Source organism: Drosophila serrata, unplaced genomic scaffold (genome assembly GCF_035046125.1).
Source record: "Drosophila serrata isolate PLE 108 unplaced genomic scaffold, ASM3504612v1 contig_275, whole genome shotgun sequence".
NCBI lineage: Eukaryota > Metazoa > Arthropoda > Insecta > Diptera > Drosophilidae > Drosophila > Drosophila serrata.
Window position 1 is genome coordinate 2,810,295 of NW_028257173.1, and position 25,930 is coordinate 2,836,224.

Consider the following 25,930-nt stretch of genomic DNA (forward strand, 5'->3'; position numbering starts at 1 on the left):
TAGCTTTTCTAATATAGTATTAACCAAATATTCTGTATTTTATTTCCGAAATGCCCATAAACCTTTAATATTGGTTCAATAATATAATGAATATATAAATGAATATTTACGGCTGTCTCGAATTCGCCCAAACAAAAATAAAACTAAAGATAGCGTAGACTTGCGAGAATCAATGATTTATTACCGTAAATAACTCAAAAAACGTAAAAGGCTTAATAACGCTCATAAAACAGTGCTATAGGCATTTTAAAATTGAGTCGGCTAAACTAATCGAATATTCGATAATAATGGAAATCGACGAGGAGAAACCGCATGTTGTTATTAAATATTATTTTTTAATAAATAAAAGCCTTTTAACACATTGTCCCTTCCGCAGGCTGCCATTGCGGAGAACCCCAATGAGAACGTGATACGTGAACGCAACGCGGAGATCGTCTCCGGCGGCAACGTCTTCTACAATCCTGTCCAGGAATTCAACCGGGATCTGAGCATTGCCGTCCTGAACATCTACTACCGGAGATTGGCCAAGGAAAGAAGCGAAAAGGCTCTCAAAAAGCAGCGAAAGAGGGTCAAAGAGAACGAGGGGGAGGAGAAACCCGAAACTGGCGTTCCAGAAGATCCCCCTGTCTATGTGGCAGGCACACGCTATGAGGATGGATTGCGGATCCTGGAGGCTCTGGCGGCCACCGGTCTGCGAAGCATCCGCTACGCCCAGGAGATCGCTGGTGTCCGCCAGATCGTAGCCAACGATTTGTCCCGCCAGGCGGTGGCGTCCATCAACACGAATGTGCGGCACAATAAGGTTGAGGAGCTAATCGAGGCCAGCCACGCGGATGCCATGTAAGTGTTGAAATACTATCCAATAAATGTTAGTTAACAACTATATCCTATAGGACTGTTATGTACCTTTCGACTGCCCCCGAGAAGCGCTTCGATGCCGTAGACCTGGATCCGTATGGTTGTCCGAATCGCTTTTTAGATGGCGCTATGCAGTGCCTTGTGGACGGCGGCCTGCTGCTGGTGACCGCCACCGATATGGCCGTGCTGGCCGGCAATGCTCCGGAAGCGTGCTATGTGAAGTATGGATCGGTGCCGCTGCGCATGAAGTGCTGTCATGAGATGGCATTGCGCATACTGCTGCACTGCATCGAAAGCCATGCGAATAGGCATGGCAAGTACATCGAGCCGCTGCTAAGCATTTCGGCGGACTTCTACATTCGCATCTTTGTTCGAGTGTACGTTGGACAGGCTCAGTGCAAGCTCTCGATGAGCAAGCAGTCGTGGATGTACCAGTGCACCGGCTGCGAAACCTTCACTCTGCAACCTCTGGGCATAACCAAGCCCAATCCCACTACGGGGAATCCGCAGCAGCTGAAATTTGGCATACCCACTGGTCCGGCGGTCAACTCGCAGTGCGAGCACTGCGGCCACAGGCACCACTTAGGAGGGCCAATCTGGTCAGCTCCACTGCACAACCCGGAATTCGTTCAGGATCTTCTAAAGGCAGTACAGGAACCACCGCTTGAATCCCTAGGCACCCAGCGGCGGATCGTGGGAGTGCTGTCCATGGTACAGGAGGAGTTGCAGGACGTCCCGCTTTACTACACACCGGACAAGCTCTGTTGCGTGCTCAAGCTGGAGATTGTACCCATGCTGAAGTTCCGCTCCGCCATTCTGCACGCTGGCTACCGGGTCTCCTACTCGCATGCCTCAAAGAACTCCTTGAAGACGGACGCTCCGCCAGCCGTGCTGTGGGATATCCTGCGTAGCTGGAGCAAGCGGCACCCGGTTAATCCAGACCGCATGATTCCTGGCACTCCATTACAGGCCATACTGTCAAAGCCTTGCACCAAGGACTACGAGTTTGATGAACTCCACCCGGCCGCTAATCCGAAGAGCCGTAAATCGGCCTTATCGCGCTTCCAGGAAAATCCAACGCCACATTGGGGACCGGGCACCAGGGCTACCATTATGTAAGCTTGGGAATCTTAATATAGTTTGTCTAACTTACTTTATCCTACCCCCTTTCCAGGATTGGTGACAACAAACTGCCCAAGAGTTATCGGAACCAGAACAAGAAGCAGCGTCACAAAACGACGCAACAGCAGCCGGGCAATGGAGATCAAATGGATGCCCCACCACAACCAGATGGTGAGGAACACTTGGCCAAGCAGCCAAAGCTGGAGGCGACTGCGTGACAACTGCTCCTAGCCACAAATTTATTCATGAATCCAAAATTAAAATCAACTAAAGTAAAGTAAGGCAAAAGTGTGCCTAGTAGCGGAAGAAGTTGCCGTCGGAGGTCTGTCGCGAGAACCCATTGTTGACCAACTGGTTGTGGACGCCACTGCATATTAGCTTGGTGCTGTGCGGATGAATCTTCTCCTTGCAACCACCTAGGAGTAGTAGAAGAGATCGGATAATTGAATCAATTTGTGTTCATACTTATTGTTTTACTTTTAGAAGGTTTACATTAAAGTAATAATTTTGTAAATTATATAAGAACAAAGTAGCCTTACCAATGCGTAATGGATGACCTAAAGCGTCCTCCTGCATACGGCGAATCATACGTGTGTTCCGTAGCACCCGGAACGACTTGTGTTGCGCACCTATCTCCTTGGCTGCTCCAGGTGCCGACCAACTAGTAATTGCCCGGCACGTCTCCCGCTGCATCACATAGTCAACCTTATCCGGAAAGGCCTCACGGGTATGGTCGTAACGTGACTGCAACTGAAAGTCCAGCGTATCCTTTGGGATGGTTGGATTAGCACGATAGCGCTTGCTGGCACGCACAGAGTTCATAGTCTGATGGTAGAAGAGCCGCTGGTATGGCTCCAGATGGCCGTGCCAGTTGCCCGCCCGCAGATCGGGCTCTGGCATCGGTGGCTCCGGAAAGGGGCACACATAGGTGCCCTCCGTATGGAGGTCCGGCTGCCTAAGGATTCCATTCAAATACCAAGTCGTTTAAGAAGAGTATATACAGCTTACCAGGACACATTCTTAACCACAACCGTATCATACTGGATCATCTTGCTGGCCGAGAAGAACCTCCGTTCCTCGTTTATCAATCGAATTTGGTGCTGAAGTGTGTAAGGTCCGATAGGGGAATACAAACAGGTCGTGTTTGATATACAAAATATGTGTAGGACTTGACTTTGGTATCCCAGCAAATGTTTTGTCAATAAAAAACTCGCCTGCTGGGTTACGGATGTCAAGGGAAACGGACCAGGAACCGAACTAAATTAATGAAGCCCAAAATGTAATAGAAAAAGATCATATTCATAATATCCATCGGATATGCCAAAAGAGAAACCATTTCCATTATTCGTTCCACATAAAGTCAATATTTATGTTTTTAATTAGAAAAAAATTAAATCTTTATTGAATTTTTCTTTTGACTGAAAGAAAGCGTGGTTAGTAGTCAAAACTCACCCTCTTTTTTTGAGACCATTTAGAAAACCCCATCGAATAGTCGCAGAACGGTGGATCCTCTCCAGCTTTAATTGCGATTGTCCTTGCCCTCCAGCTGGAAATGTTTTTTTGTTTTCTCCTAAAGTCAAAAGATACGCCCACCAAGAGACAGGAAACCACCAAGAACGCCAACCAGCAACAAACGACGAGATGAGACGAGACGAGACGAGAGAAGAGGTGACGGAACACGACGGCAAACTGGAAACTACGATCAATAGCTCTGCTCCCAGAGCTCCCAAGCTCAGCTCCAACAACAGCAGCAGCGGCATCAGGAGTGTGACTGTGGCAGCGGCTAACCGGAAACGGGAAACTGCAACGGCAACAACATCGGCGGCAACAGCAACAGCAGCAGCATCAGCAACAGCAACAGCGGCTAAGCGATGTCCGCTCCCGGGTAGTTAGGAGTTGTAGCTACGATGGTGCGCGCTGCTGCTGATCCTCCCTCTCGCGATTTAACCACAATCTTATCTGAACCGCAACAACTGCCACACACCATTGCCTGCATGTATAATAATAAACGTGTGGGAGAAGCTTGTTAATAAGTTTTGTCGTTAAAAGGTACACAGAACGGAAATCGAACGGAACGAAACAAACAGAGAGCTGTCCTAATATCACTCATCCCCTTCTTCATTCTTTCTTCTCATCTTTCTCCTTCTCCTCCTTTAGCTGTCACCTTTCTTCGATAAGTACGCCATGGTATATTGAGTTTATTGTTTTGTTTTGTTTCTGTTTTTGTTCAAGGATCGCTGCTACTAGCTACTAAGTATATCAAAAGCCTAATCTGAAAGAACATCGATGCATTGAATCGGCCATAGAATAGGGCCGGGCATCGAGTTCGAAACATAATATTTGCATGTTCTCTACTTAATTTTTTCTCTGCCGAAACTTAAAATAGTTCGCTATATATAGTTGTGTAAAGTGTAAGACTGTTCAATGGTTTGTATACCTGCTGTTCGGGTACAGCATGACACAGGATGAGAAGCCCATCGTATCCGGTTGTTGGATCGGAATCAAGAAACGGGCCTTGTCAGCGAGCCATATCTGAAGGGGGGGAAAGTTAACTAGTAATAAATATAGCCAACGTGACAGACTAAAACCCACCTCGCACTCTCCACAAGTTGGAACGTAATATTTCTGCATTTAGGAGCGGCTGCGGCTACGGGAGCCAGCCGCACCTACACCTCCTCCGGCACCTCCTATCCCATTGCGGCTATCACCGCGCACCGGACTGCGCGAAAACTTGGAGCGGCGCTCCGGAGAATGGCTGGTGGCCGAGCGAGACCTAGAGCGCGGCGAATAGGAGCGACGACGTGGACTGCGTGAACGACGGCGGCTCATCGGAGAGCGGGAGCGAGAGCGGCGACGTGCTCCGCCTCCAGATCCTCCACCGCCAGCACCTCCTCCACCACGACGGCTGCCGGTGCTGCGTGTGGGCGACGACGGGCGGCCATAACGGGCCATCTGCACACGGAGCTCCCTGCCGTCCAACATGCGACCATCCATGGCGTCGAGTGCGTCCTCGGCATCGCGTTTGTCATAGAAGCTGAAAAAAGAGGAATTGTAAGGCTTTACAAAGACGAAAATAAGTAAACGTAGGATCCTAAATTACTATAAATTCAATTGTAGGGTTTCACAGTATGTTGGCTAGCAGGGTTTTGGTAGGCAACAGTTGCAAGTGAACACAGTCGCTCTGGCATCGTTTTGCTAGGAATATACACAGACTACAAGCTGATATATATTCAAGGAGTGCAAATAATGCGAATCTAACACCTGGGCGGTTAATTTCGTTTGATTTGTTATCAAAACTATTATTATATTAGGTTATTTTTACAATTATCTGTCGTATTCTCAGTATGTTGGCTAGTAAAGGTTGAGTAGGCAACAGTTGCAAGTGAACACAGTCGCTCTGGCGCATTTTTGCTAAACAAAACGTACAGATTGATAGCTGAAACATTTTCAATGGTCAGCAAATAATGTGCGCATGGAATAAGAAAGCATTACATATGATAATATCCCTATACAATATTATTAACTTGAATTTAATCATGGTATTGTCGTATTCTCAGTATGTTGGCTAGTAAAGGTTGAGTAGGCAACAGTTGCAAGTGAACACATTTAATCTGGCACGTCTTGCTGAGGAAAATGTTCAGAGATTGAGCTAAACACCTTCAAAATAAGCAAAAAGTGCAGATTTAATAACAGTGTACAAGAAAAACGTGAAAAATTTAAGATGGTGAAAGGTGCTTTGAATATTGTGCAGTTGTTTTTACACATTTACCAAGTTATCTCTCAGAATAATTCTCAGAATCCCCCCTTCCCGAAACTTACCGCACGAAGGCGAATCCTCGACTCTCACGTGTGTAGCGATCCCGCGGTATGTAGATGTCGCCAACCTCGCCGCAGCGCTCGAACACGCGACGCAGATCCTCCGGTGTGGTGCGGTATGTGAGATTGTCGACCTGCCGGATATAGATAGATATTTTTAAACCCTGATATTTGCTTGCATGCCGGAAAAAATAGGTTATCTAACAACGTCGCAAGCCGGTCGCCATTTTGGAAGCCGTTCCCACACTTTTTTTCTGCTCGGTACTTGCCTTCAGCGACACCATGCCGTCGATCCTGGGGGGCGGCCGAGCTCCGCCCAAGCCCCCGCCACTGCCACCGTTGCTCATATCAATCGTGAAATCTTTTTACAACTCGAAATACACGAGTTGCTAATTCAAGTAAGTTCTTTCTTTTTTCTTCTCCTAAACGGCGTCTGACACGTATAGTGGTGGCAAAACTTAAAGCTCCTGCTGCCAGTTTAGCTATTTCTGACGTTTATGGAAAAGCTTTTGAAGTTTGCAACTAGCCACTTTATAGCCACTTTTTGTTTCGTTTTTGTCGTTTTATTTTGAAATTTTGGGTGGGTAAACGTGAAAAACGTAAGGACGCGCAACCGATCAATTTATGTATTCAAGATACAAAAGTATCTGCAGTCGAAACTAAATGAAACCCTGTTAAATCCTCTCAGTCTGTAAAATGTACCGCACTTGTCTGTTAACTCCTCTCTTTTTTTCAATTCACCCCTCAATTTTCTGTTAATCGCTCTGGTTTTTTACATTCACTAGCATTTTTCTGTTAACGTTTTGCTGGGAAACATCGGAGCACTGTTGATTCTCGATACTATCGATATTCAAAGCAAGGTTCCCATTTTTAAATATCGAGTTCCCGATAATATTGTCCACGTGTGACAACCCTGTTTCGTGGCTTGGAAAAAAATTGTAAATTTCTAAATTTAGAGGCATTCACAACGAAGCGACTCCAAACGACCGCGTGTGTGTGTGAGTGCGGGAGCAGCAAGAAGAAGCAGCGCAGCAGCAAAAAAGTGTGTCGCGTGAAAAAAGCGAGAGATTTTCAACGGTCGAAAAAGGAAAACAGCACCACAGGGAATGGCCGCGCAGGAAAACACGGAGATCAGCACAAAGTTCTCCACGCTGAACGTGAACGCTGTCGAGTTCGTGCCCAGTTTCAGCTACAGCGTGGCCGCCGCGGCAGCGACGGTGGCAGAGGCGGACGCGCCGCCTCCACCGCCACCCGTGGCCACTGATCCGGCCTCTGGATCCGGATCTGCCACACCAGCCACCACACCCGATTCCACCGGTAGCGGCGGATCCACAAATGCCCTGCCAGCAGCTGCGGCAGCAGCAGCACCTCCTCCTGCGCCGGCGGCGGCAGCGGCAGCGGTCACCTCCTCCAACTCTGCATCGCCAGCGCCGGGCTCGCCAGCAGCAACGGCGGCAGCGACGCCCGTGGAGAGCCTCAACGCAAACAATGGTAAATAGCACTCAGTCCCAAATGTATCAGGCAGCCCGACACACCCCCTCCCAATCCCCACGCCCGCCGTCCATTGAACTCTTCCTCTGTGACGTCAACAAAGCAGCGTGTTATTGTTGCTACCTGCTGGCACCCAGCGAGTGCTGGGAGGTTAGAGGTCGAAGGTCTAGAGGATGGGTGATCGGGAGGAGATGAAACAAAGCGCAGTGGCAGGCGAAAGAAAGGAATTGCTGTGTGCTTAGGTGATTATCGGCAGCACATAACCTCAATCTGCGTCGACGCAGCAGTCGGCGTAGCATGTGTTGCTCGCCCCATTCTCGCGTTCGTGTCCATATCATTCTGCAGTTAGTCTCCCGGCGACGTTGACGAGCAGCTGTTTTCACTGCCATTTTACTGCCTGTACGCTTTGTGTCCACGTTTATTTGTCCATTTGCCTCACACACACACAATTCCACTGCTTTCCCCTCATTGGTGTGTTTTTGACACGTTTGCGTTTTTGCTCGACGTTTATTGGAGCCTATGCTGCGCCCAGCTTCGGTGTGCGGACTGGACTGTTGGCGTTCAGCTGACGGTGGCTCTGGTTCACTCGCTATCGCAGCGACTCCACCGTACAGTTGTTGGTAATGTTTTTCTGTTTGGCCCGAATGGAAGCGCTTAGTGCAGCTCGTCGGCGGTTGAAACCGCTTCAAACTTGATTCTAACGACGAAAATAGCGAAAAGAGCTTGTCGTCGATTTGGCACTGTTGGCTTTTACATTTCCGCTCGTTCGCAGCACGCTCTCCCATTGGCTCCTTGTTGATGCCAAAAATATATTCTTCAATCCTAGTTAAATATCTGTAAACATGAGTACTAAGATCGTCGGGTCTCGCTGTGCGTACTCCAAGAAGCCATGAAATTCCTCGTGCAGAACAAGTTAGTAGACAACTGAGCTCGGAATAAGTTCCTACGCGAGCAGTTCAAACCTCGCCAACAGTGTCCAGTAAAAGGTTCGGCATCCAGTCCACTTGACAACTACATAGCAATCTCCACCAGAAACCGAGCACGCACGTTGTCACCCGGCACGGCACACCAATCTTGTCAACAGGCACATGACTCATCCGTCACCTAACTGCCTGGCTGGCTGGTTGTCCGGAGTCGGTAATTAGCAATTAGCATGTGGCTGCCAGGTCAACAGAGCAAGTGCATGTGCCAGTAACTAGCTAATCCAACCTGTATAGCTCCAAGTAGTTAAAAGCAAGAACTAGAAAGGAAAATAACTTCGGGAAGCCCAAGTTTCTATACCCTTACAGTTTTCAAATGAATCACATGATCGATTTCCGAGATCAAAATAAAATCTTAAAACATACGTATTCTTTGAATCGTAATTTATCTATATTTTTTCAGTTTTTCGAATGCTTAAAAATCTCATAACTATGTCAAAAAAGCTTTAATTTCAAATAAGAAAGCTTTTCTATGCTAGTTTCTGTTAGGTTAACAAATCTGGATACTCAATAAAAAATTAAAAAAAATAATCATTTTTATCAATTTATCAAAACTTTAACGATGTAACCCCTGCAAGGGTATAAAAACAGGTTACCCGGAAGAATGATTGCAACTTGACAACTCACATAGAAATCCCACAAGGCTAATAAATTAAAATTCGCCACAAGTATTGAGTTTCGATTCAATACAAGTCGACCCAAATTTATAGCCCGAAAGCCAGATATTTGAAAAGTGGTCTATACATGTGTTACAATTATATACGTATTACAAATCTCAGGAATACATTTGAATTTCTAACAACCTTCTTCTTCGAAGTGTTTTCCTGGGAATTTTTACCCTAATAATTCCTCGGAAATGTGTTATTTATGCAATAATTGTTATTATCATTACCGATCATAAGATAAACGAGTTTGTTTGTCTATTTGGAAAAGCTATTTTGTATTTAAACAAGCAGATCAGATTTGGATGCTTTCGAATTGCTATGGTCTTCGACACTCTTTTCTTTACACCTTCTCCAATGGCATTTACTTACGCAATCACCTTGGAACTCCCCATTGTAAATATTTAAACTAAAGTCCATATATTTCCTTGTAATATAGAAACCGATCCCGCTGACAGCTGGGATGTGGAGGAAGATGCAGTGATCACACCCGAGGACGAGGAGGCAGAGGATGCCGAGTTCGCGGAGGGTGAGGCCACGCCCAAGGTGTCCAAGAAGAAGGTGGTCAAGGTGGAGGAAAACAGAAGCAAGCGAGAACATGTAAACGTTGTGTTCATCGGTCATGTTGGTAAGTTAACGCAGAATATTAATTACAAATTGTGGTTAATTGACACATTCCCCGCTCTTAGATGCTGGCAAATCAACAATTGGCGGACAGATCATGTCTCTCACCGGCATGGTGGACAAGCGAACGCTGGAGAAATACGAGAGGGAGGCTCGCGAGAAGTCTCGCGAGAGCTGGTACCTGTCCTGGGCGCTGGACACCAATCAGGAGGAACGCGACAAGGGCAAAACCGTTGAGGTAGGACGCGCCTTCTTCGAGACTGACCGCAAGCACTTTACCATCCTGGACGCGCCCGGCCACAAGAGCTTCGTGCCGAACATGATCGGAGGGGCGGCGCAGGCTGATCTCGCCGTGCTGGTCATCTCGGCGCGAAAGGGAGAGTTCGAGACGGGTTTCGATCGCGGTGGACAGACCCGCGAGCACGCCATGTTGGCCAAAACAGCAGGCGTCAAGCACCTGGTCGTGCTGGTGAACAAAATGGATGATCCCACGGTCAGTTGGGATCAGACGCGCTACAACGAATGCAAAGACAAGATACTACCATACCTCAAGAAGCTGGGCTTCAACCCGGCAAAGGACCTTACCTTTATGCCTTGCTCGGGCCTCAGCGGCTACGGCCTTAAGGACCAGATCCCGGAGACACTGTGCCCCTGGTACCGGGGGCCAGCATTCATTCCGTTCATCGACGAACTGCCCTCGCTCAACCGCAAATCGGACGGGCCTTTTATCATGCCCATTGTGGACAAGTACAAGGACATGGGCACCGTTGTGATGGGCAAGGTAGAGTCCGGAACGGCGCGAAAGGGCCAGAATTTACTGGTCATGCCCAATAGGGTAAGTTATTTGCTTTTATATTAGTATAGTAAATTTTTGGTATTAATTTGATCTCTATTTTCAGACGCAAGTGGCGGTGGATCAATTGTTCTCGGACGATTTTGAAGTCACATCTGTTGGACCTGGCGAGAATGTCAAGATCAAGCTGAAAGTGAGTACAGACCTTTATTTACCATTATGTGAATGTTTATATTTATATTTATCTCTTATTAGGGCATCGAGGAGGAGGATGTCTCGCCTGGTTTTGTGCTCTGCGATGCCACTAATCCCATTAAGACGGGAAAAATCTTCGATGCTCAGGTCGTAATCTTAGAACACAAATCAATTATCTGTGCGGGTTACTCGGCTGTGATGCATATACACTGCGCTGCCGAGGAGGTCACCGTTAAGGTAAGATTACCTAAGATTTTCAATAATTTAGGCAGAAACTAATCGCTTCTAATTGCTCTTTGGTTTAGGCCCTCATCTGTTTGGTCGACAAAAAGACTGGGGATAAATCAAAAACACGTCCACGGTTTGTTAAGCAGGATCAGGTGGCAATTATGCGCATCGAGTGCTCCGGAATGATTTGCCTTGAACAGTTTAAGCTATTCCCTCAAATGGGCCGTTTCACGCTCCGAGATGAAAGTGAGTGTTTGCCTTGTCTTGATTAGAAATGTCTCTCAACTAAATATCACTTTACTTGCAGACAAAACCATTGCCATTGGCAAGGTGCTGAAGGTGGTCGAATAAATTGAGCCAAGCTAAATTCGAGCGCCCGCCTTTCACTGCGATTTTTTGAAATAGCATTGCACGCCCGAGGAGAGACAACAACAGCAGCCACGCCACGCTTTCTTTATATTTGACAAACTCCAACACACCCACACGCAGCACACAACACACAGTACTCTCACTTACCTATAGTTACTTTACTTTCTATCAACAATAGCTATTGATTATATATTGATTAGAGGAAACGGATCGAAGCTGAAGGCAATGTGAAGTGCATTATATAGAAGGGCAAGCGAAAAGTTAATTTACAAGCTGGACGAACTGACGGACGGACAGAACGAAGTTAAGAGATAGAAACAGAAATGCATTATATACGAAATATAAACTATATTATGTGTAAAACTAAACGGAAAGTTCGGCAGCAACCAAATGCGAAACAAGATGTACTATTTATATGAATACACGACAAAAAACCACTCAAGCATATGCGAGAGAGCGCGATAGAGAGGAGCATTAATAGGTTCTTAATACGATTTTTTTTGGTTGAGGAGGCCCCACACTCAAGGATATTGAGCGATTTATTTTGGTTTACTACCTTTTTGTATAAACTGTAAGCATAAAATTAAATAGCGTACACACAAACATGCCTAAATCGCGCGTAGAGTCGTGACAATTTTTTAAAAAACTAAAGCTGCAAGCTAAACCAATTTTTGTATTTGTACAAGCGAAAAAACCCAACCCTCCCTTTCCCCATTCAGCTTCAATTGTAGCGCCTTTAAATTGCAAATTTGTTAAATATTCTGCTAAATAGTAGAATGCGATATTTTTGTATTCTTTTCTTTTTTTAAACGATATAATATAAATGCTTTAATTTAAGTTTAAGCTTAAAATTCACGGATTAAAAGTTGCTTTTGATTGCAAGTTGTTTGGAAAAATGTAACAAACACACCACGACAGCACACACATCATCATTCAGCGAGAAATGTAAGCATATAATTGTTAACTTTTAATCCAAATTCGATGTTCTCTGGAAAAAATCCCCATTTTATTTGCGACAAGAAACAAAATATCTTGGTTATTCTTATAATTTAGTTAATTGAAGAATTCGTGCGTGTCAAACGCAGGGCACGAAACCCATTTATGAAAGAATAAAAATGCCTTTTGCTATTAAGCAGAAACAAAAATCCAAAAGCGATCTAACATTTTTTAATTTTTCATTTTGTTCATAATCCCCCCATCATGATCCAGGACCAAGGCGGTTTCAACACATTCACAACTCCAATCATTCAGAGTTTTCCCCAACCAATTTCCTGTTCCCCTATTTATTACCGATTTGTTGGCAGAAAAGTTGAAATCAAAAGTTGTTGCTTTTTAAAAGAAAACAGAGAGAGAGAGAGGGGTGTCAGATAAATAAGTAAATCAATAAATAATATCAATTAACATAACACGTTGAACAGTCTCCCCTGTCTGAGTTAATTCAATTAACCGAGTAATTTAACGAGAAGGATATGAACCTGCTTTTAACGCTTTTCGCAGCAGCCTCCTACAAATCGAACTCGAAAGATACTTAATTCATATTATTGTAATAGTAAGTGCGATATAACATTGTTGACAACGCGGAAACTTATTTAAATGTTTCACACACACACACACCACAGCCCCCGACACTGACATTCGTACACACGCAAACACCTGACGAAAGTCAAAAACTAAGCCACTGAGGAATATATAGGAGAGATCGGAATAATAGAAATTATATAGACAAACCGGGAATATTTATACAAAAAATAAAAAACGAAATTTCAATGTATTATTATTATACATATACGTATGAAATGAAATCAAGAAAACCATAAAAAAGGATTCGCATAAATTTGAACATTTTTTATCAATAAAAGTGAGAAGAAAAAATAAAAATAAAAACAAAAAAAACTGATGAAAACCAAACGAACCAAATTCAGTATGTTAATTTATTTCATTGGGTGTATTTTCTGATATTTCCCTTTCAATTTAAATCTGGTGATTTTATGTAACATTAATAAGCTGATCTCTTTTGTTTTATATTCAAATAAATTCTTTTAATTTTGTTGTTTATTATAAAACTAGACAAGATACATAACATTAATACATCTTAGTGTATAATACAAATAATTACACGTTGTACACTGAATACACTGAGCAAATATCCTATCGAAGAGCGGGAGGTTTGTACATATGGCTGTGTAATATTGGCATTGCCCCGATCTCTGTAATTCCGTACAGAAGCTTATACTATTGCTGAATGAAACATGAAACTACTCCTTAGAATTGAGTATCACGAATGGTATTCCTTCCCTAATAGTCCTCCTTGTCGGACTTCTTGGCCAGAAGTGGAGTAATTGGTCTGTCCTTTCGGTTGGCACGCTCCTCTTCCTTGGCCTCCTGGTCGCCATAAATGTCCAGATCGCGTCCATAATACCAAACCAGGTAGTCGAAGAACATTCCAAGGAAGGTGAGAACTGAAATAAAAATAATTCGAAATTTTCCACACAACTTTCTTTATAGAGAAACTCACCGCAGGACAAGAAGTTCAGAGAGTATCGGAACCGCGTCTGATCATACAGCTGGCAGTTGCCATTGCCATTGCAGGTCTTGGTCCACACCAGGCAGGTGGAATCGATGAGTCGTCCAAACATAATGGGACCCGGAATCAGAGCGAACAAACTGATCATCATCAGTGCCAATCCCTGGGCAAAGGACTTGTCCTCATGAGCCACAGCACGGTAGTTGACCAGGACATTGCCCACACGACCGGACGAGCCGAACCAGTTGACCACCATCGATGTGAGGGAGAAGACCCAGAAGCTCCAGTTGCAGTTCTGGGTGCAGATACCCGGACGGAGCACTTGGTCCGGAGCTGATCTCTTGGACCTAGACAACAGCCTATCCTCGTCAAAGTCTCCCTCGGCGTTGAGCAATGGCACCCCACTCAGGAAGTAGTCCGTGGTGGTCTCCATGTCCATATCGGGCTCTATAGTAGTGACGGGCTCCATGAGCTTCAGGAACCGCTGGGCTGCACTGGACGGCGGTGTCAAGTCGGCCAAGCAGCTGCAGTCCTCATAAACCTTGGAAGTGGTATTAAATCCCCGACAGCCGGCATGGCAGGCGGAGAAGAAGGTGGTGTCCGATAGTTCGTGGCAGACAGGTGTGTAGCTGATTCCTTCGCAGGAGCAGTTTGTATTACATGTTTTTGTAAGATTTAACCTTTAGGAAATGAAAAGGATTACAGGGTTTTAATATAAAGAAAGATAAGAATAAGGATTCCTTTAGAAAGTCATATGTTGGGCACTTACTCTCCCACATGGGTCATGGAGAAGGTATCCGGGCAGTAGAGGAAGGCATACGAGATCTGTCCCAAGATGTAGATGCCACCCACAATCACATTCCACATGAGCACCTTACTCACATGTGGCTTCTTCTTGGAGATGACCAGACCGGAGCCAATCAGACCCACAACCATGCCTAAAATAGAGACAGGACCAACAACCTGAAATTCAAGAATTAATTTAATTAATAACAAATGGTATGCAGCCTTCAACCGCTTCAAAAATTCTACTTACAACGGTGGCACCTTGGGCACTCTTGTGGAACTGCACCTCCATGTACTTGGTGAGGAAGGTCATGAAACCAGAGGCTCCCAGTATATAAAAGACGCCCGAGGTGATGTTAAAGATCAGTAGCTTGTTGCGCAGGAGTCGCATCAGAGCCCGAGGGAAGTCTTTCAGCTTGGGTAGCTCCGTGGTGGCTCCCGCCGCTCCAATATTGTCCAGGGCAGCATTCGAGGAGAAGCGACTGCTCAGCGACAGGTTCTCCTCGCGCTTCAGCTCCTCCTTTGTCTGACGCAGTGCCAGCGGCAAATGGGAGTTGGGTCTGCCCTGATCGCTGGCCTTGGGCAGCTGCTTGGGGAAGAGTCCGATGAGGCCTGAAAAGAGGCACATGAGAGTGCCAAGGATGACCCAACCCAGCCACCAGGCGCCCAGCCAGCGGGGATCCTTGTTGTCGATCAGCGGCGTCTTGCTGGGATCGATGAAGGTGTTCAGCGATATGAAGCCTTGGATGGGGTAGGTTGGAATTGATTAATTATATATTCATAATTTCATGAACATAACAATCTTACCAAACAGGAAACCCACGATGGGACCTATCATTCTCAGGGCCATGGCCACTGCCAACATCAGCGGAGTATTGGTCTTCTTGGTGTTGTCATCCAAGTAGGTCTGTCCCAGGGAGTAGTACATGGTGTTGCCCACACCCAGCACAAACTGGGAGAGAAAGATCAGCACCAGAGGCACATAGGTGAAGAGATCATCGCAACCCTCTTCCGTTTTGCCCACGCCGCACAGCTGCTCGGTTTGTGCAGCAGTGGTATTCTACAAGGGATTCAGGATCAAGTTGAGTAAGATTTCCACTAGAATATATAATATAATAATCACCAGTAGGGGCAGTCCCTCGCCAGAGGTGCCATTCAGCAGGCTATCCTGGTACTCTTTGGTCAACATCAGCACTTCCTGTCCAGCTCCGTAGATAACGTGCGGCAGGACGAGAATGTAGCAGGACAAGCCGCAGAAGACAATGCCCCAGGCTATCCAGCGAGGACGATTTCGCTGACCTCCGATGTAGGACAGGATGAGGGAAAGCATTATCTGCGAGATTTCATTGCCGCTAAGTATGATTCCTAAAAGTTATGATTATTTTTTAATTACAATAATAATACAATAACAGGTATATTTTACCAGTGGTCTGACTGGGAATCTTAAAGCGTTTCTCCAGCGTGGTGAGTGTGACAATGAAATACATGTAGGACATGGCCTGGATTGTGCCCAATAACCCATAGACGGCCATGAACATCTTGGTGGTGGCATATTTCTGCAGCCATTGTGGATGCCAGTTGGCCATGCCGCACATGTAGTGACCAGGCGGCGGGTTCGAGCCCCTGCGCTTCGTTTCCGGCATTTTGGATTCCTTATCTTGAAAGGTGAAGATGCTATTGTCTTGTCTGGAGTCCACAGCCAATCATCGGCGATGGCAAGCGATAAGATTGTGTCAGATAGCTGAAGGCACTCTGTCTGCAAAAGGGTTTGAACGAACACTACAGTAAATCATTGGATGCACCCCGGAGTATGAGGAAAAGCCATCTCCATTCCCAAAATCGAATGAATTTCGCCATGCTCTCTGCTAATTGAAAATCACTCCCGTAATCGTGACTCTAGGAATCTGGAAATCTTGGGACATCGTTTAGGGCTTATAAAAGCCGTTCAATTGCGGAGATAGGGAAATTCGGAGTATTATTGATTAAGTAACGATAATGCCGCCTTCTCAAGATCACACACATTGGGTCTAGGCCGGAGCGATTAGATAAACATGTTTTGCGGCTGCCAAATATACTGCGATATCTATATGGTCATTGGGGAGCAACAATAACTGGCTATTTTAACCGCATAACGATGACCACTGGGACACATCTCTTCCTAATTGATCATGCCATGGTAAAATCATCGGAATCATTCTCTTACCTTCAAAGATATCTTATCGGAAGGTAGAGAGTTTCTGGATCAACAACTGGTAATCCATCCACCTGCTTATCATATTGATAGGTTGCTTAAAGCCAAGAAATCTGACCCAGAACAACTTTGCTCAGGCAAAAAACATTTTGGTAAACAAGGTTAAAAAATAATAATAATAATAATTCTATGGAACTCTTTTTTGATATTGTATCAGTTAGAATTCACCCCGACAAAATCAGTTTAACGAACCTACTGACTGATAGATTTCAAGCCCACAATTTTAAATTCCGTAATGTAATTCCAGGCTTATCATGTTATTGATTTGAGGCTGATTAATTACAGCATGAAACCACGTTTTGTTGTGACTCAGAAGAACTCATGGTTACCCTATAAGCTGTCTGCTTTCCATCTATTTTGATTGTGTCAAAACAACAACAAAATTCGGACATTTCGATAGTAGCCCTAGGTTTATGTTTATCACCAATCATAATTTAAAACACTGAAGCTAGTGATTAGTTAAAAAATATACAAGTTGTGAGGCTCTTCAGTTGTAAGTATGGTTGATCTGGTTGTGGAAAATAAAGGAAATAATATTCTTTTATACATAACCATTAAATATTGAAACTGATAACTAAAAACAACATTAAATTATTCCACTTCAATTCGTATATTTGTTATTTTTCTTAAAGCTTTTTATTATATTCTAGAGGTCTCAAAATTTGTTCCTAATCAAATTTCCTAGTATTGATATTATGACCATCATAATAAGTATATTTGTAAGATTAAGAAAAGGGGGAAAAAAAAACATTTATGTAATTTATATATAATTAATCTCTTTAATAATTAGAAAATAAGCTTTCAATTGTACTTAAACCTAATAATTACAACTAAATATCATTTAATGAAATCGTCAGCTACATAAGCCTTTAAATGGTTCTTCGGATCTAGAAAAATGTTAAAAAAGGCACTCCATTTTAAATTAATTAATGTATTTACACGAAGGCATTTTATTTTCTTTATCAAATTATAGTGTTTGCACTTTGATAGATACTTAAGTTAAAGACTCTATTAAGGACCCCTTATAAAATTGCTTACAAAGACTTCCTTGTGACAAAAATACACCAATTTCCTATTTTTCTCCGTAATCACTTCACTTTAAATTAATTAATTAAACAAAATAAATCGCAAATGAATCAATACTGCAAGCACTTCAATAGTTCTTTTAAGAAATCCCCTGAGGATTGCTTATTTCTGCCTGGCAAAACTACAGCAATATCTTGCAATTGTTTGTTTTTTCACTTTATATTAAATTTATTTGAGTTCCTAACTAATTAATACCTAAAGAGAGCTCTTCAAAGCTTAGACATCTTAAGATCTCTCACCCAAGGACCTCTTATGAAACAGCTGACTGAGACTCCTTCCGCATGGCGAAACTACCCCAATGTCGATCGGCGAATGCCCAGCAAAAAACTCACAATTATTGGATTTGATTACCAGACAGGTGTACGTACGTTACTTGACTCAACTGGAGGGTTGCCGTTGCCTATATAACGCGCATATTATCGAATGCCGAATAATAGTCACACTCGTCTAGTTTGCAGCACAATCTAATCGGTGGCGGCGGCGGCACTCGTACGATTAATTCAATTGCCGTTTGTTCGAGTTCCTTTCCCAAGGAACCAGTAGGTGGGCAACCGGTCCGAATCGAGGCGCGAGCAAAACTGAGAAGTAAAATTCGAAATTCCGAGCCAGCTGGCCGTGTCCGCTTGCCGCTTGCGGCTGTCCAATCGAAGCCTGATAAAGCTTTATCAGAGCCATAAAGCCTCGGTGGGAGTCGGCTATCGTTGGGATCGAAGGGAGCACTCTCTCACTCTCGCTCCTCTCCAGCGATGGCCCACGTGCCAAACTGAGTTTTGGACATCATCTCTCAAAGAACTCACACCTCGCGCCTTATCGGATACCTCTTTGTTTTGCTGCCCCGCGAGTGGGATAGTACGTACGTTCGGAATCGTTATGACAATACAAAACAGAGAATAAAGGAACGCGACAATGACATTATTATTACGATCTGTGACCCCCAGCGGCCCCACCGACCCCAACCGTGTCCACCAAGCGATTAGAATTGTAAGCAAGTGAATTAGCAGAATGTGTGTGGAGAGTATGTCGCATGTGCCTCAAAGAGCGTCCGCGAGGGTTGCCCTTAGAGTACGGAGGAATTCCATTCCCTCTACCGATCCGTTTTGATGTACAGATCTGGTTCGGCAGCCACCTGCACCAACTTATTCCGTCCAATGCTGGTAATGAATGACAAGCCGATACTTAGGATCGCCGTGAAGAGGAACATGACGACCAGGGTCTGGGTCAGGGTCGGTGATAAAAACTTAGAGCAACTCCAACATGGCTTCGCCTTGTACGTCAACAGCATTCCACTCTCGTCGACTGTGGAAGAAAAGGTGGTCAACATTTAATATACATGTATCCACATATCCTAAATCCTATCCTATATCATAAATCTCTGGCTGGCCTCTGGTGGCTTAAAATAAGGAAAATACATAAATTTATAAGTATTTATTATTAAAATGTATATGATATCGTTCTTATTTTATAGACTTCTTCCGGGAGAAACATTATTCATTGTTGATGATTCAATTTGTTGGTAAAAATATAGACAACATAAGGTGTTACTGTATAGTTATACCAATGATAAAAGTCAGAAACGAAAGAGCTGGTTCCCCAATTTTCCTCATAACTCAGCCAAAAATGCACTAATCAATTCGGAAAACTGTTCTGTGTTACTTATGATTGGGCTAATAAATCTGCATACTTAGTTTAGAAAATTCGATTTTATGCCAATTTTTGACAATTTTAATGATGGTACTACCCCTTATGATTTTTTCAGAAAATGGACAAAATCCGAAAAATTTATTTTTCAACCAGACTTGGCTTAATCGATTCAGCTTTTGATGCTGATCAAGAATATATATGATTTATAGGGTCGGAAATGACTCCTCATTTTTTAAGCTTCTGACTGAAATTATGATATCCTATGTATTTATACTATAAAAACGAAATATTCAAATACACCTCAGCAGATACTCACACGAACTGATGATATCCAAGTAAAAGTCGAACAGACTCAGCAGCAACCTGTCTTTGGAAAAGAAGGACACATCACTGCAGCACAGACTGAAATCGGAGCTAAAAAAGATAAGATCCGTCGGATAGAAGGTTGTCTCGTCGAGGATGACGCGGGTAAGGTGCCAATTTCCCTTCACCGGCAACACCTCTATAATCAGTGGGCCGTTTTTCATGTCCAGTACGAGAATCAAGCCTTCGTCCAAATCAGCCAGCTTGTTGTAAATGCCCACCTGCATGCTATAGCTACTCTCTAAGAGGGTCACGTGCGTGCGGATGATCGGAGCCGCTTTCCCAGTCGATCCCTTGGTCGCTACCATGATGTGGCTATAGGCGAGGATGGCCTGCTCGCAGCGCAGGATGGTCAATCCACTTGTTCCATTGGTCCCATTGGCATGAGTGAAGCTAAGATGGGGAGCATAGTCCTTGCTAGCATCACTACGATGCCGGCGGCCAATGTCTTGTTTCCGAGTTCTGATAATAATGGAATGATTTATGCGACGTAGATATGACTGTTTCTCCTCCGTGAGGGCGGTGTAAGCATGGACCACAGGACAGTTTTTCAACTGCAAGTTTGACACTCCCATGGCATAGTCTGGAAAATGTTAAGGAAAATATTTAAATATTTAAGAAGGTGTAGGTAAAGAAGGTTTCCTAATCACCATGAACTATTAGGTTGCGATCGTTGAAATTGAAAGCATGAATTTGACCCGCCTGACATGGTATCTTCATTTTCGTGGGAACTTGAGATTGGTTAATGATCATGGGCTTATGCCAGACGATTTTAGTGGTTTTCGCACTGACTTTTTGCAATGCCTTCAAGGGTTCCTCCACCTGACTGTAATAGTTCATGGGTTTGATGAGCTTCAAGTGGGAAAAACACTGCGCACAGTTGATGTCCCTGGCAGATAGCTTAAATTAAAAAAAAATATAATAATATAATGCATACAGTTAAGAGCACTGGATGTTTAATATAAATACCTCGGATGCGAAATACATCACAATCATGTGATCCTTTTGTATTTTCTTCATCAGTGAGTAAAAGTGTTTATTCGTAACAGAACGAAAAATTGTCCTAGCTTTAGGACTGCAAAATATACACATAGCTAGGGAAAATATAGTATTTTTTATAATACAAGAGTTACTCACGTCTTGATTCCCCAGATCAGAACTGGAGGCGAACTTGAAATGTGAGCGGAAACCGTAAAGATATTCAAGGTCCAAATCAGCCATAATAAGAAAAGCATTTTTAATAGTTTAAGCTCTTTAAATTAATTTGATTATCAGGTCTTATGTGCTTATTTAAACATCAGTCAACTGATTTTTGAAATTTACTGCTAGACTGCTTAGGTTTATCTGGATACTGTCGTATTAGTTTTGGAGAGCCATCATATATAGGAAATATGGATTTTAAATATGCGTTCATTTATAGGGATTTATTGCATATATATCACAATTGTGCAATGTTTGCTTATTTATTAACCTTCGCTTCAAAGATCGATACAGTCTTGATATAAAGATGTTTCCTGAAATCCTCAAGAACCTCTTTCCATTCTCCGAAATTCTCAAGATCTGCTCCCTTTCACAAATGTATAGCAACTTGTTGCTGCAACATGCTGCCGCGATCCAAGAGCATGCGTAAGCAGCGGCAATAAAGTTGCTATTAAAGACATGAATACCAAAGAAACAAAAGAAAGGAGAAAAATAAATAGTGATAAGATAACAGTTGGCTGCTTATCAATCCCGAGAGAGCGAGTAAGAGGGGATGGTGGTTCTGGCCAGGCCAGAGCTCCACAGTTCTCGCTCGTTCCTCCTTTCGAATAGACGTTGGTGCGTTTGGTCTTAGCCCGGCAAAGATGCCATAGCCCCAGGGCCACTGAAAACCAATATATATATCAATAAATCAATACGACATACGAGTAAAGTGAATATAATCGAAACCCCAACCCAAATCGAATAAGAATATGGCGCAAAATACCCGCAACTCCGATTTATCGCAGATAGCGGTCAATGCCAACAATATACCCGATGGTGCGTGACCCAAATCTTGACGATCATCAGCCTCGATTTCGTGCTATTAATAGTGAATTTTCTATATCACACAGATAGTGTAGATTGCGGCATCAAGGGCCTGGGCTGGTGCCGTGGACCAGGATGCCAGAAGTTCGCCCGCTTGCGTACATTTGTCCTGGTTTTGGCCATTTCCGGTACCTTTCAGGGCGTTTGTGAGTCCTACTTCCGGGTTTCGGCCAAACAGGCAGCACTCGAATTCGGATACAGTACATTGCTAGTCGGTGAGTAAGGCCCAAAATACCTTAGAGGTTATTATCGCAAAAATAAACGAGAATGAAAATGCTAACACGGAGGGAATTTGAGGTGTTGGCCGGGTTCTACGTGGAGATTTCTGTTCAGTTATCAGTTTTGCGATATAGTGTTCATGATTGTGAGTGGGTCTGGGTCTGCTCTATTTTGGTGTCAGGTATTTCTAATTGAACTGAATGAAGGTATTAATATTCCAATTGTAAAGGAAATCAGTTTTATAGGAAATAATATGGATATTTTGTACAGGTTACTCCTATTTTTTAACTTCTACCAGAAATTATTAGAGGAAAAGGTATATTGTTACGAAAAAAAACATTCTGAATTGTAGTTAAGGTTAATATATTTTAAACTATAACTTTGTATTTATTTACTTACGTGAAAGGGTGAAATTAACAACTAATTGGTTTTAATCTTTACAATACAAATTTATCGAGCTATCTTGTGCCTATTAAATATAAGCCACATAGTTCTTATCTATTAAACTATAATCTATTATTAGGCATATTACAATCAACTCCAAGAAAAGGGTATTTGATAGTTTATAAAGCAAATCATAAACTGTTTTAACTTGCTTGTAATGTTATGACTGTGTGGACATTTGTATGCGTCATCACCAGGCACAGGGATTCGCAATTCATAATCGTAGCAAAAGTTAATACGTATTTTCCTCCTTTTTTCTCTCCCCTCCTGAAGAAATGCTCTCTTTCGTAAGGCAGTCCCATACCCAACGGAAGTGGTTTTCCCTCAATAAAAGTCTGACAGCAGTTATAGAATGCCTTTTGTCCGTTTTTGTTGCGTTACTCATACGTCATATCGCCTGGTTAGATAAGGTTGCGAATAACAGGGGTTCACAAAACACACTAACAACAAAATAGGAAAAACACCTGCACACGCTGTAATAATACCTTTTTCATCTTTTTCTATCAAGACTGGCTGCTGGTGACCAGTGGTCTCGTCCAGGCAGTCTTTGCCCTGGCCTTTGCCTACTGGGCGGATGTCTATCATCCCATCAAATGGCTGGTTGGAACTCTGATGCTGCAGGCAGTCACCTGCGTGGTGGCCGTGATTCCCTCCATTATGAACTTGTGAGTATCAATGAAGCTGAGAAAATCAACAAGCTAATTGAATCTAAATTAATACCATTTCAGTGCAGAGGGTGCCAAGCCCAAGGATGCCCTGCTGGATGCCAATTTGTGTGCCACCTCGCTGGCCCAGTTCCAGAAGCTAACGCTAACCGAGGCCCAGAGCAGCACCCTCACCCTGGCCATGCTCTTTGTACTGCAGCTGGCTCTGGGCATGGGAAGTCTGGCTTATTATACGCTGGGCGTGAGCTACATCGATGACAACTCTCTGTCACAGGACAGTCCGGCGGTGATAGCAGCCGCTCTGGCTGCCCGCGTTTTTGGCCAGCAAATGGGCTCGCTCTTGGTCCTGGGAGTCGGCTTGACCCATGTGGGCTGGTGGCTTGGCTGGGTGATCATAGCTCCCTTTATATTCGTGGGAGCCGTGATCCTGGGATTGTTCCCCAAACGACTGCCCAAGACGGTGATCCATCAGGCCGCCCAGCGGATCATGGAACAGTCCAATATGCGAGCCTTTGGCAGTCAGTTTTCCACCTACTTGGATGACTCTGATTTCTGGCCATCGCTAAAGCGGTTGTTCAACAACCGCCTGCTCATGTTCAACCTGCTGAGCATTATGTGTGTGCAGAGTGCGGTGGTTAACTTTGGCATCCAGGAAGAGAGTTATCTGCAGAGTCGCTTCTTCCTGCCCTACAACGAGCAAGATGGCCTCACCGAGGAGTGGACCTCGGCATTTGTATCCTACTTCCTCAAGCCACCAGTTATGGCTGTTGGAATGCTCATCAGCGGACTGATTATCTCCAAGGCAAGGCTTTCCGCTCGAACCATTACTGGAATTAATATCGGCTTGAGTTTGCATTTGGTGGCCATATTCGTGGGCTTGGTCTTTGTCAAGTGCGATGTTGGTGCCATCGCTGGCATTGTGGGAGGCAAGCTGAGCCAACCCTATTGCTCCAGCCAGTGCCTGTGCACGCCCACCGCCTTCATGCCGGTCTGTCCGGAAAATGGCTCGGTTACTTACTTCTCGCCCTGCTATGCCGGCTGCTCCAAACAGACCTCGATCAACAGCTTCCAGTTGTTCGAGGGATGCAGCTGCAGCGGGGATCAGACTATGAACTCCACTGGCCAGATGAGGGCCACCGCTGGAGCATGTAGTGCCGACAGCTGCCAGTCGGCCATTATCATCTTCCAGATTATGAGTATCTCGGTGGCCTTCCTTATGGGCATTGGAGCCATTGGCAAGACGTTGATTACATTGAGAGCTGTCCTGCCACAGGACAAGACCTTGGCCTTGGCATTTGAGCTTATGATTGTGGGACTTTTCGCCTATGTTCCAGTACATCTAAGCTACGACCTGGTGACACGTGAGTATTTGTTATGGAAAAATGTTTGCTAATTGTTATTACTTACTTAATTTGCCTAACCTTTTCCCAGGTTCCACTTGTGTCTACTGGGCTCCCAACTATGAGCGTTGCCTGCTGCGGGAGACGCCCAAGCATGGCAACATAATAGATATTCTAACCGCCTCGCTTATACTGGCCAGCATCTTCTTCGACATCTTTGTCTATGTCTTTGCCAAGGGCTTGAACTTGTACAACTGCAAGGTGACGGATAACAATTACACCCCCAGTCTGTATGCGCCAATTCCGCACGAGGACACAACAACAGTTTCGGGAACTGCTCCCCGAGGCGGTAGTCCTGTTACTACCATGACCACATCTTTGGCGCAGGCCTCGCCTATGCAACGACGGGATGCTCCCCAGGTGTCGGAAGACCATCAAGGAACAATATCGGTTTTCAGGAACCCCAGCTCGGTGACCACCTCGTCGGGCGGAGCTCAGAGCATTGTGGAGCCGATTGGCAGTGGTGTTACCTACGCACAGGTTGTGTTCCCACCAGACAGACGCAAGCCGGACGATGGCAGCACCAGTCCCAAACGATTGGCAGTGCCTGCCAATGTCCCCCTGCATCTCCTGTCCGAGTCGGACGTTCGCAGCCAGTTGGGAAATCTGAAGTCCTTCAACGCTCCCAAGCAGGAGGCAGACCGAGGTCAGGATACCGTTGACACCGATCACGACGATCATGTGGTGGTCACCCAGCCACAAGTTCAACCACAAGTTCCGCCCCAGGCATATGTGCTGCCACAGACTCACCATCAGGAAGTAGCTCCTATAAGCTCGGATCTTCCAAGACCAGCAGAAACCCAGCACCAAAGGCTGTCGGATGACACCAGGCCACAAAGCCCAGAAACGGATTTCTGAGGAGGCCACAAAAAGTATTCTAAAGAGTTATACATAGAGTTACAAATAGATTCCTAAGCTTAAGCCAGATTCAATGTGTAAAGATAAATCATTTGAACAAATAAAGTTATTTTTCATTTCATACAAAATCAATGCCATAACTCTGGCAGGGTACTATTATTTTAGTCTGAAGCTTGAAAAGCAGTGAAGGAGTCATTTCTGACCCTACAAATCATATATATTCTTGATCAGCATCAAAAGCTGAATCGATTATGCCATGTTTGGTTGAAAAATATTTAATTATCCCAATCATAACTAACACAGAACAACTTTCCGAATTGAAATTAATGCGTTTTTGGCCGAGTTATGAGATTTTTAAATTTTGATTTGTGGAAAAATTTCAAATAAAAATATTGTTAAAATCGGTTCAAAAATGGTAATGCACCTTCAGTCAGAAGCTTAAAAATAAGTGAAGAAGCCATTTCCGACCCCATAAATCATATATATTC

At 44.3% G+C, this 25,930-nt stretch overlaps 7 protein-coding genes across 11 annotated transcripts; 3 read left to right on the plus strand and 4 right to left on the minus strand.

The window, feature by feature from the left end:
* The first annotated feature begins 183 nt into the window (after positions 1–183).
* Trm1 (tRNA methyltransferase 1) lies at positions 184–2,509 on the plus strand. The gene is made up of 4 exons (XM_020953473.2): positions 184–314; positions 377–840; positions 894–1,973; positions 2,033–2,509. The coding sequence occupies exons 1-4, from the start codon at positions 288–290 to the stop codon at positions 2,196–2,198; spliced, it is 1,737 nt and encodes a 578-aa protein (XP_020809132.2). The 5' UTR covers positions 184–287; the 3' UTR covers positions 2,199–2,509.
* Positions 2,060–3,230, minus strand: LOC110184829 (protein CFAP276). Its single transcript, XM_020953474.2, has 3 exons — positions 2,989–3,230; positions 2,520–2,935; positions 2,060–2,396 (listed from the first exon to the last, which is right to left on the minus strand). The coding sequence occupies exons 1-3, from the start codon at positions 3,027–3,029 to the stop codon at positions 2,275–2,277; spliced, it is 579 nt and encodes a 192-aa protein (XP_020809133.1). The 5' UTR covers positions 3,030–3,230; the 3' UTR covers positions 2,060–2,274.
* A 116-nt stretch (positions 3,231–3,346) lies between these two features.
* SC35 (SR family splicing factor SC35) lies at positions 3,347–6,535 on the minus strand. The gene is made up of 5 exons (XM_086835186.1): positions 6,066–6,535; positions 5,800–5,930; positions 4,573–5,014; positions 4,418–4,512; positions 3,347–3,970 (listed from the first exon to the last, which is right to left on the minus strand). Exons 1-3 carry the CDS (start codon positions 6,141–6,143, stop codon positions 4,612–4,614), a joined length of 612 nt encoding a protein of 203 aa, XP_086691312.1. The 5' UTR covers positions 6,144–6,535; the 3' UTR covers positions 3,347–3,970; positions 4,418–4,512; positions 4,573–4,611.
* Positions 6,536–6,550: 15 nt separating this feature from the next.
* On the plus strand, positions 6,551–12,290 carry eRF3 (eukaryotic translation release factor 3). 2 transcript variants are annotated; one of them, XM_020953457.2, is made up of 7 exons: positions 6,551–7,287; positions 9,369–9,557; positions 9,619–10,388; positions 10,453–10,539; positions 10,602–10,778; positions 10,847–11,015; positions 11,077–12,290. In XM_020953457.2, exons 1-7 carry the CDS (start codon positions 6,903–6,905, stop codon positions 11,118–11,120), a joined length of 1,821 nt encoding a protein of 606 aa, XP_020809116.1. In that variant the 5' UTR covers positions 6,551–6,902; the 3' UTR covers positions 11,121–12,290. The 2 variants fall into 2 exon arrangements, with proteins under 2 accessions (XP_020809116.1, XP_086691310.1); XM_086835184.1 differs by lacking the exon at positions 6,551–7,287 and adding an exon at positions 7,580–7,686.
* Positions 12,291–13,150: 860 nt separating this feature from the next.
* On the minus strand, positions 13,151–18,760 carry Oatp33Ea (Organic anion transporting polypeptide 33Ea). Of its 4 annotated transcripts, none has more exons than XM_020953465.2 (8): positions 18,154–18,760; positions 15,872–16,204; positions 15,572–15,813; positions 15,256–15,508; positions 14,699–15,189; positions 14,432–14,625; positions 13,654–14,342; positions 13,151–13,597 (listed from the first exon to the last, which is right to left on the minus strand). In XM_020953465.2, exons 2-8 carry the CDS (start codon positions 16,089–16,091, stop codon positions 13,434–13,436), a joined length of 2,253 nt encoding a protein of 750 aa, XP_020809124.2. In that variant the 5' UTR covers positions 16,092–16,204; positions 18,154–18,760; the 3' UTR covers positions 13,151–13,433. The 4 variants fall into 4 exon arrangements, with proteins under 4 accessions (XP_020809124.2, XP_020809125.2, XP_020809126.2 ...); XM_020953466.2 differs by having other exon boundaries at positions 15,872–16,200; positions 18,154–18,372; XM_020953467.2 differs by having other exon boundaries at positions 18,118–18,365.
* On the minus strand, positions 18,681–21,084 carry LOC110184824 (V-type proton ATPase subunit S1). Its single transcript, XM_086835185.1, has 5 exons — positions 20,927–21,084; positions 20,759–20,864; positions 20,440–20,689; positions 19,743–20,372; positions 18,681–19,081 (listed from the first exon to the last, which is right to left on the minus strand). Exons 1-5 carry the CDS (start codon positions 21,022–21,024, stop codon positions 18,870–18,872), a joined length of 1,296 nt encoding a protein of 431 aa, XP_086691311.1. The 5' UTR covers positions 21,025–21,084; the 3' UTR covers positions 18,681–18,869.
* Positions 21,085–21,597: 513 nt separating this feature from the next.
* Oatp33Eb (Organic anion transporting polypeptide 33Eb) lies at positions 21,598–25,570 on the plus strand. The gene is made up of 5 exons (XM_020953464.2): positions 21,598–21,808; positions 21,883–22,071; positions 23,028–23,184; positions 23,248–24,545; positions 24,616–25,570. Exons 1-5 carry the CDS (start codon positions 21,742–21,744, stop codon positions 25,440–25,442), a joined length of 2,538 nt encoding a protein of 845 aa, XP_020809123.2. The 5' UTR covers positions 21,598–21,741; the 3' UTR covers positions 25,443–25,570.
* Positions 25,571–25,930: the final 360 nt, after the last annotated feature.

Excerpts from the sequence above, each read along its gene's own strand:
- SC35 (XM_086835186.1), bottom strand. The coding sequence starts at position 6,143 with ATGAGCAACGGTGGCAGTGGCGGGGGCTTGGGCGGAGCTCGGCCGCCC. Across the intron at positions 5,931-6,065 it reads ACGGCATGGTGTCGCTGAAG|GTCGACAATCTCACATACCG; the intron begins GCAAGTACCGAG and ends TATATCCGGCAG. Across the intron at positions 5,015-5,799 it reads CGAGGATTCGCCTTCGTGCG|CTTCTATGACAAACGCGATG; the intron begins GTAAGTTTCGGG and ends CTCTTTTTTCAG.
- Trm1 (XM_020953473.2), top strand. The coding sequence starts at position 288 with ATGGAAATCGACGAGGAGAAACCGCAT. Across the intron at positions 315-376 it reads TCGACGAGGAGAAACCGCAT|GCTGCCATTGCGGAGAACCC; the intron begins GTTGTTATTAAA and ends TCCCTTCCGCAG. Across the intron at positions 841-893 it reads GCCAGCCACGCGGATGCCAT|GACTGTTATGTACCTTTCGA; the intron begins GTAAGTGTTGAA and ends TATATCCTATAG.
- LOC110184824 (XM_086835185.1), bottom strand. The coding sequence starts at position 21,024 with ATGCTTTTCTTATTATGGCTGATTTGGACCTTGAATATCTTTACGGTT. Across the intron at positions 20,690-20,758 it reads TGATGTATTTCGCATCCGAG|CTATCTGCCAGGGACATCAA; the intron begins GTATTTATATTA and ends TTTTAATTTAAG. Across the intron at positions 19,082-19,742 it reads CTTGGATATCATCAGTTCGT|TCGACGAGAGTGGAATGCTG; the intron begins GTGAGTATCTGC and ends TTTCTTCCACAG.
- Oatp33Eb (XM_020953464.2), top strand. The coding sequence starts at position 21,742 with ATGGCGCAAAATACCCGCAACTCCGATTTATCGCAGATAGCGGTCAAT. Across the intron at positions 23,185-23,247 it reads ATTCCCTCCATTATGAACTT|TGCAGAGGGTGCCAAGCCCA; the intron begins GTGAGTATCAAT and ends ATACCATTTCAG. Across the intron at positions 24,546-24,615 it reads AAGCTACGACCTGGTGACAC|GTTCCACTTGTGTCTACTGG; the intron begins GTGAGTATTTGT and ends ACCTTTTCCCAG.
- LOC110184829 (XM_020953474.2), bottom strand. The coding sequence starts at position 3,029 with ATGATCCAGTATGATACGGTTGTGGTTAAGAATGTGTCCTG. Across the intron at positions 2,936-2,988 it reads GTGGTTAAGAATGTGTCCTG|GCAGCCGGACCTCCATACGG; the intron begins GTAAGCTGTATA and ends TGGAATCCTTAG. Across the intron at positions 2,397-2,519 it reads AGGTCATCCATTACGCATTG|GTGGTTGCAAGGAGAAGATT; the intron begins GTAAGGCTACTT and ends TACTACTCCTAG.
- Oatp33Ea (XM_020953465.2), bottom strand. The coding sequence starts at position 16,091 with ATGCCGGAAACGAAGCGCAGGGGCTCGAACCCGCCGCCTGGTCACTAC. Across the intron at positions 15,509-15,571 it reads GCGAGGGACTGCCCCTACTG|AATACCACTGCTGCACAAAC; the intron begins GTGATTATTATA and ends AATCCCTTGTAG. Across the intron at positions 13,598-13,653 it reads TCTGAACTTCTTGTCCTGCG|TTCTCACCTTCCTTGGAATG; the intron begins GTGAGTTTCTCT and ends TTTTTATTTCAG.
- eRF3 (XM_020953457.2), top strand. The coding sequence starts at position 6,903 with ATGGCCGCGCAGGAAAACACGGAGATCAGCACAAAGTTCTCCACGCTG. Across the intron at positions 7,288-9,368 it reads GAGCCTCAACGCAAACAATG|AAACCGATCCCGCTGACAGC; the intron begins GTAAATAGCACT and ends CTTGTAATATAG. Across the intron at positions 10,540-10,601 it reads ATGTCAAGATCAAGCTGAAA|GGCATCGAGGAGGAGGATGT; the intron begins GTGAGTACAGAC and ends ATCTCTTATTAG.